The sequence below is a fragment of the Mus caroli genome, chromosome 12 (genome assembly GCF_900094665.2).
Source record: "Mus caroli chromosome 12, CAROLI_EIJ_v1.1, whole genome shotgun sequence".
In the NCBI taxonomy this organism is placed as follows: domain Eukaryota; kingdom Metazoa; phylum Chordata; class Mammalia; order Rodentia; family Muridae; genus Mus; species Mus caroli.
In genome coordinates, this window is record NC_034581.1 from 79,669,182 (window position 1) to 79,676,865 (window position 7,684).

General features: G+C 45.1%; 1 protein-coding gene across 3 annotated transcripts in view; it reads right to left on the bottom strand.

The window, feature by feature from the left end:
* The window catches only part of Acyp1 (acylphosphatase 1), a 13,701-nt gene extending 6,028 nt beyond the window's left edge, over nt 1-7,673 (bottom strand). The window contains exons 1-3 of one of the 3 annotated variants that reach the window (XM_029484957.1): nt 7,406-7,673; nt 1,377-1,468; nt 306-528 (exon numbers count right to left, since the gene is read on the bottom strand). In XM_029484957.1, coding sequence (XP_029340817.1) covers nt 391-528; nt 1,377-1,468; nt 7,406-7,571 — 396 coding nt within the window. In that variant the 5' untranslated portion in view covers nt 7,572-7,673 and the 3' untranslated portion in view covers nt 306-390. Of the gene's footprint in view, nt 1-305; nt 529-1,376; nt 1,469-1,696; nt 1,823-7,405 lie in introns of those variants that run through there. The other 2 variants (XM_021179082.2, XM_021179083.2) reach the window with 2 other exon arrangements.
* Between the last annotated feature and the right edge of the window lie 11 nt (nt 7,674-7,684).

Sequence of the window (7,684 nt, forward strand, 5' to 3'; positions counted from 1 at the left end):
CGCCTGCCTCTGCCTCCCAAGTGCTGGGATTAAAGGCGTGCGCCACCACGCCCGGCTGGTAGCATACATCTTTAAACCCAGCAGTCAGGAGAGAGAGAGAGAGAGAGAGAGAGAGAGAGAGAGAGAGAGAGAGAGAGAGAGAGAGATGTGGATAGCTCTTAGGTCCCAGGTCAGCCTGGGCTAAGACCTTATCTCAAACTCAAAAAAGAAATGGTAAGAGACAGACAGAGGCTTAGTATCTGGAGTAGATAAAAAGGTGTCAATACACACACACACAAAAGAAATCTCAATTTACCGGACAAGGATTTGAATAGAAAGATCTCCAAATATGTATCTTTTACATGACAATAAACACATAAAGATGATCATTATTCATTAGGTAAAGGCAAATCAAAGGTAGGGAAGAACGGACTCCCGTAGTAACTGGTCCTCAGACTTCGACACGCGTATGCATACATGGGTATGCAGGATCCTGGCCACCAGGGGCTGGTGGAGGGGAAGACAGGAGCTGGTGGGTAGAGCTTCAGCCTTTTGAGATAAAGAAGGAAGTGTATGTGTGTGGGGTTGGTTCTTCAACTGTTCCTTGGTGATAAGACAAGGATGTATGAAGGTACTTAAGGTTACTGAATTGTGTGTTTTCAAATGGTGAAACTAGTAAGGTTTTCAGTGCATAGTTTCTACCATGATTTAAGAAAAACGTGCTACTCCAGATAATTTGGAATGTTATCTCCCAAAGGGGATGATAGCTAATAACAGTTCTCTTTCTGTTATTTATTTGTACTTTACTTCTACGGTGACTGAAGAACATGACTTGTATGACTTGAGGTGTTTTAAATACTTTATACCTGAACTAAAACAGTGAAACTCCTCAAGGAGATACACTCTGTCACATCCATCAGGATGGCGATAGTAAGCAGAAAGGCAACAACTCTGCTGAAGGGAAATTGAGATCGCCCTTGTGCATTGGAGAGATTAGCGATGGGGATACAGAGGTAGAGGATGCCAAGTTTGCTGTTAGCTGGTACAGTGCAGCTTGCTTAGCATGCCAATGTCCCTGAGTCCCATGATGGGAAGAAAAAAACAAAACAAAACAAAACCGAGGTGTTGAAAGGAAGTTGGAGGAATAAACTTGTAGGTATGATGGGCAATTATGTAAGTTACTCTGTGATCGGCCTACCTAACGCCACCTCTCTATCTTGATGGCAGCTTTTTATAGAGGCGGCTTAGCTTAGTGCCAGTACAACAGGGTGCGCTAGCTGTACTCTCCGTCAGGATAGTGTCCAGGTGCTCCCTTCCCACTCTCCCAGTTCCCATTGGTCAGAACCAGGCCTCCTGTCCATCACTTAGTGATGCGCCCCGACACTTAAGCCACATACCTGAGTGTACTTGCGGAAAAACACCCCTTGAACCTTTCCAAAAATTTCGTAATCCACTGAGACCAAGGTGTTCCCTTCTGCCATGCTCAAACCTGTCAGAGACAGCAAGGTGAGATATCGTCCTAAGAAAGGGCTGCACCCGTCCTCTAACACCATGGGGGCCTCTCCGGAACCTCAGAGTCCCGGAACTGCAAGGAGTAAGTGGATGTAAACGCAAGCCCCTGGTCGGGGGAGCCTTCGCTTGCTCATCCCGCTGCCCTTGCAGCCCTGAAGCCGCCATCCATCCTATCCCCATGCGGCCCGAAATCCCCTCCACTGACACTTGGATGATCCAAGCGGGGGACGCTCGAGTTTCCGGGGCTTCCTCAGGAGCAGCTGAACAGCCCCAACACCTTCAGATCAACCGCCCGCGCCGTGTTAACCGCCGCTTCCGGAAGTTTAGAGCTCGGCTTCTCTAACGCTGCCCTGCACGCCCATCACATCGATTTAACCAATCAAAGATGGCTCCTTGTCCAAAAACCCGCCCAAGGGTGGGGCTTCAGGACAAGTGGGTCACGTTTTGGAGAGATCCTGGGATTGATTTTTTTAAGCGGAGAGTCCGGTTTTGAATACAATGACCAACCTGTACCACACTTCTGCCACTAAGTGTACCCTTCTTGTCATTTCCTCGTGGGTAAAGAAAGGCATAGACAAAACACTTAATATGTCCACTCACCCTACTGGGTGCCTAGGGCTGTTAGCACAGTCAGTGACTAATAGAATCTGGCCTGCCCCCCCCCCCTTTTTTTTATCCGTCTTTCGGTTCTCCTCCAATTCTGGGACATGCATAATTTGGACTTGGTAGCAAGAGACAATAAATGCACACGACATCACGGTGAAGTCATTCTATCTGGAGTTTTGGAAGCTGCTATCCAGAGTCTACCTTAGTAAGATTATGCTTAAAATTGATAGATAAATAAATAAATAATAATACACAGGCAAATTATTCATGGCTCAGGAATCTCAATAGAATCAATAAATCTGAGCAAAATAACCAAATTGCATGCATTTGCTTTTAGAGAAAGAGAATTACTAAGGGGTTTTTAGATGAGGACTGCTAAAATGAGATTTGATTTGTATGCATTGGAATTCAGCTACCCTTAGGATCAAGAATGTGTATGAAGCAAATTGTGTGTGGCGTTTATTGTCCCTTCTTGGACTGCTTGTTTGTATCATATCATTTCCTAACACCGGGCCCCATGTGGTAATATGTCAGGCTGGCAGACTTGGCAAGGTGAGATAGTTAGCGGTGGTAGCTATGGAAATCTATCATTACACCAGTTCCTCCTGTAACAAAGTCAGAAAGCCTCCCTGCTGGGAGGAGGAGGAGCAGTACTGAATGGTGTCCTTGGCAATATTTGAAAACAACACTAAACATTGTGTTTGACTGATGCAATTTCTCTAAAATTCAATTAAAGTGAGTTTCCCTATAGATTCCAGACCCACTGAGTAGTGTAATGGATGGAACACCATATGGTGTACAAGATGGATGATATAATCGTTGCCCTCAAAGAGTTCTTTATCGTAGCTGTGCATGCACAGAACGGACAAGATCATGTGCAACGTGGTAATTCATTTCACTCACTCTGAGAGCTCACCACAAACCAGCCCAGCATTATAACAGAAACAGAACATGTTAGGAAGAAGCAGAGAGATTAATTCTGACGGGAAGGGCTGAGAAAGAGCTCATGGAGGAGACAGTATCCTTCCAAAGTTACAGAATCCAACCAGAATGTAATGGAGCCAGGATTTAGTTTCAGGCAGCCAGTCCAAAGTCCACTCCTAAAAATACCTTCACTCGCCAGTTTTGGGTGAGGTAGCACCAATAGGCAAAAAGGCAAAAATAGCTGGGATGAAACCAGCTATTTGGGGCTCTCAAACACCATCTGCACATTAGGATCTTAGGGGAACCTTTTGAATATATGCCCACATTTTATTCCTAAGATACTGCTTCCCGTTCACAACTATGGCTGAGACCTGCTGAGGTTGACCCCATTTATTAAGGGGAGGCAGAACTGTAGCGATATCCTCCACCTATTGTGGGAAATAGAAAATGGGGAAGTGATGGATGGCAGTTCCTCAAGAAGTCAGTAGGGAAGAGAAGGATTTAGTAAGTAGCTGTTGAGGGTTGATCTGGTGTCATGTCTTATAATGCTTAATACTGGCCCCCAAGGTCTGATGGTCCCCAGGGATGAAGAGATCCTCATGGTCACCAAGTGATGCTGTGTAACCTCGGACTTAATTTAAAACGATTGGTTGAATACAGATGCCTTCAGCTTATAGCCAGGCAGAAGAGAGGTGGGCGGAGCTTCAGTTGCCAGGCTTGAGGTCTGAAGGAGGAGAGCAGGAGGAGGAGAGAGGTGAAGAGGAGAAGACAATGGGGTGGGTGAATCTTGAGAGCATGGCCATGAGGACTGGTTAGTTGAAGTAAGAATGGCACAGGAGGAACAGGACAAGTTATAACTCAGGGTTATTGACAGGGAAGTAGACAAAATAACTTTGAGGATTGATATCTGCCCAGCTCTAGTGTTTTTTAAGGTTAGTTATAAATATAAATGTTTTGTGTCTTTTATTTGGGAATTGAATCAAAGGTGGGATAGAAATCCCAATTAATATTAACTACAACAGTTAGCTCAACTTAATTATTTGACAATGTATACTTGTATCAAAACATCACACTTCACAATGACATATACATTCACACTTCATATGATATATACATACATATGCGTATGTGATTTTGTGTATCTTCTTGTTCACGTATGTATGTGGACACACATGGAGGCCAGAGGACAACCTGGAGTGTCATTCTCCAGGTACAACCCATTTTTCCTTCCTACAGGCTCCCTTACTGTCCTGGAACTCGCTGAGTAGGCTGGGCCGACTGGCCAGGGAACCCAGGGAGTGAGTCACCTATCCTTCACTATCAGAAGTGGGATTAGAAATCTGTAAAAATACCACCAAACTGGGCTTTCTTTTTTTTTTTTTTAATTTTTCGATACAGGGTTTCTCTGTATAGCCCTAGCTGTCCTGAAACTCACTTTGTAGACCAGGCTGGACTCGAACTCAGAAATCCGCCTGCCTCTGCCTCCCAAGTGCTGGGATTAAAGGCATGTGCCACCACGCCCAGCTTCAAACTGAGCTTTTTAAAATGTGGATTGTGATGACTGATTCAGGTCTTCATGTTTGCACAACATGAGCTAGTTCCGTAGCCCCAATATATACAAGTTTTAAAAGACACATTTTGAAAACTTGTGTTTTATTCTTGAACAGCAGCTATGCTAATCTCAGTATCAATTCCGTTCTAGTATATGTGTTACCAAAGTACTATCTATACTTTTTTATTTGTGATCTCTCTCCCTCACCTGCTTCTTCCCCTCCCCCCACCGTGTGTGTGTGTGTGTGTGTGTGTGTGTGTGAGTGTGTGTGTGTGAGAGTGTGAGTGTGAGAGTGTGTGTATTCGAGTGTGTGTGTGTGTGAGAGAGTGTGTGTGTATGTGAGTGTGTGTATGTGAGTGTGTGTGAGTGTGAGTGTGTGTGTAGTGTGTGTGTTGTTGTTGTTACTGCTTGATAATGGAATCTAGGCCCTTGTGCATTCTAAGTATACATTTTACCACTGATTTATTTTTTATGTATTTGAATACATTGTCACTGTCTTCAGACACACCAGAAGAGGGCATGGGATCCCATTACAGATGGTTGTCAGCCACCATGTGGTTGCTGGGAACTGAACTCAGAACTCCTGGAAGAGCAGTCAGTGCTCTTAACCACTGAGCCATCTCTCCAGACCCCCACTGTCGTTCTAACACTGATTGATAAGCCTAGGTCCTGCTAATCAACGAAGCTGAGAAAGAAGGTTTAGAATCAACATCTGAACAACAGCAAGAATTAGGGAGCAGATGCTGATGGTGAGGAGGGTAAAGCCACTCCAACGATTAACACAGGCAGAACAAGAGAGGATACCACTTATTATGAGAAAAATGGCAGATGTAGACTCAGTAGCATTTGTAGGTCGTTTGGAAGAGATGGCAAAGGAAGGAACTTTGAGGGTGAGAGGGCATGAACCAGGAAAACAGCAGACAGAGAATGGGGAGCTGATCAATGTCTATTACACTGAATCTGGGGCTCCTACGGAACCTCATGAGAAGGTGCCAGGCGGATAGTTGGAGAGACACTATTGCTAAGCAGGGCATATTTTAGACACGCGTGAACCCCCAAATTTCAGATCTAATAGAAATCATAAGGAAGAGATTACCTAGAACTGCATAGACATCAAAAATAGGAGCACTCAAGGGAATGTCTAAACTTAGAAGGCCAGGAAGGGAATAAGTATGTTCCAATATACTTATTGCATAAACACCAGAAGATATGCCAGAAACCTTAAATAGATGGAACAGGACTGAGAAAAAGAAACCAAGAGGACACAGGAGTAGTGAGAACTGAGTGTCTTGAGGGAGTGGATGATCAATATTGCTGAGTGAATAGGCTCCAGAAATAGAAGCTCGCCTGAGAAGGACTCTATTAGCTGTGTAAATGAGAGGGAGAGAGAGAGAGAGAGAGAGAACAAAACCAGATCACAGGGGCCGGAACAAAGAGGAAAGATAAGGGAAAGGTGTGCAAGTATGTAGATTTTGCAGTCAGCTGAGGTGTGTTGCACGTGCTGCACACCTCTAATTCCAGCTCTTTGGAGGCAGAGGCAAGAGAATTGCTTTGAGTTCAAGACTAGCCTGGAGTAAGTAGAGAGCTCCAGACCAACCACAAAACAAACACAAACAAAGAAGCCAACCAAAGCAAAATAAAGGAGGGGGAGGGGGGAGAGGAGAGGGAGAAGGAGAGAAAGAAAAAGAACTTGAGGTGTCCTGTTAGGTAGCTCTCAATTGTCATGACTTCAGGTCTAGGGGTTCCATTGCCATCTTCTGGCCTTTCCAGGCACTGCACACACAAGGCATATATTCACATAGACCTCGGTCGGAGTTTTTTTCTCTCTCTCTCTCTCTCTCTCTCTCTCTCTCTCTCTCTCTCTCTCTCTCTTTTTTGTGTGTGTGTGTGTGTGTGTGTGTGTGTGTGTGTGTGTGTGAGAGAGAGAGAGAGAGAGAGAGAGAGAGAGAGAGAGAGAGGGAGGAAAGGCCCATATACCTATACCCAGCCTGGGAGAATCTGAGACAAGAGGATTAAGTAGGCAGGAGGACTAACCATGGACTAAATAGGGAAAACAAACAGCAAACAAAACAAAACAGAAGAGACTCCAGTGGGATCCTAACATAGAGACAGACCCAGGGATGGGAAGGGGAACTTTTCTTGCATGAGGAAGTTATGTATACTTGAAAACTAGAGATTCAGGGGGAGAGTACGAAAACGAGTTAAAAAGGATGCATGGGAAAAACCATAGAAGCTGACTGAGGCAGGGTCTACGGGTCCTAGTCAGTGGGAACCGACTGCAATGTGGAGAAGGCCGAAGAGCCAACTGGGAATGAAAAGAATGACTGACAATCTGTCCTAGAGAGCCCACCAAGGAATTTTTTTGTAGCACATAAAAGCTGACATCTGATCTGTTGTATTAACGAGACTGCTGTCTACTTTATTTCCCACATGCTCGAATCTTCTGTGTAGTTACAAGAAGAACGGAGCTATCTGTTCCAAACAGTTTATCCAAATGAACTGAAGCACGGAGAAGACAAATAAACTCTCTTCTGTTGTCAAAAAGTTACAGAGGATCATTTAATGTTGAAATCAAGTTATGTTCATTACTGTTGATCTGGTTGTTAACTTTATTATTGTTACTTTTGGCTGAGTCATTCCTGGGCCCTAAGTAGTAACGGTCACGTGAGAGTGAAACATTATGATAGCAAAATGATTAGATTGGCCATAGAAACTGCCCTGGGACTATAACACGTAGTGAAATAATAGTAAAGCTAATATAATAGCAAGCGCCAAAGCACTGCGAGGGAAGACAGCCAGAGCATTTAGCCTGGAGCTCTTACGTAGCCCTACCTGGGGCCTGAGCGCAGCAGCCGAGCGCACTCAGAAGGGTGATCAGCAGTCCCACTCCCGCTAGCTGGACAGACCTCCGAATCCTGGGGCGGGATGACTCCGCAGCCCATCTAGGGGCTCCACCCTTCTCCAGACAAGGGCACACCCTAAGGTCTGGGAGCTTCATTCTCGGAGAAATCCAAGTTCTTCTTTGATGTAGCCCCAGAAAAACCTCTCCAACCCCTCCCCAAGGGAATCGCTGATCTGCGCTGCGGAGTTGGCTGCACCTGGCGTCAAGTG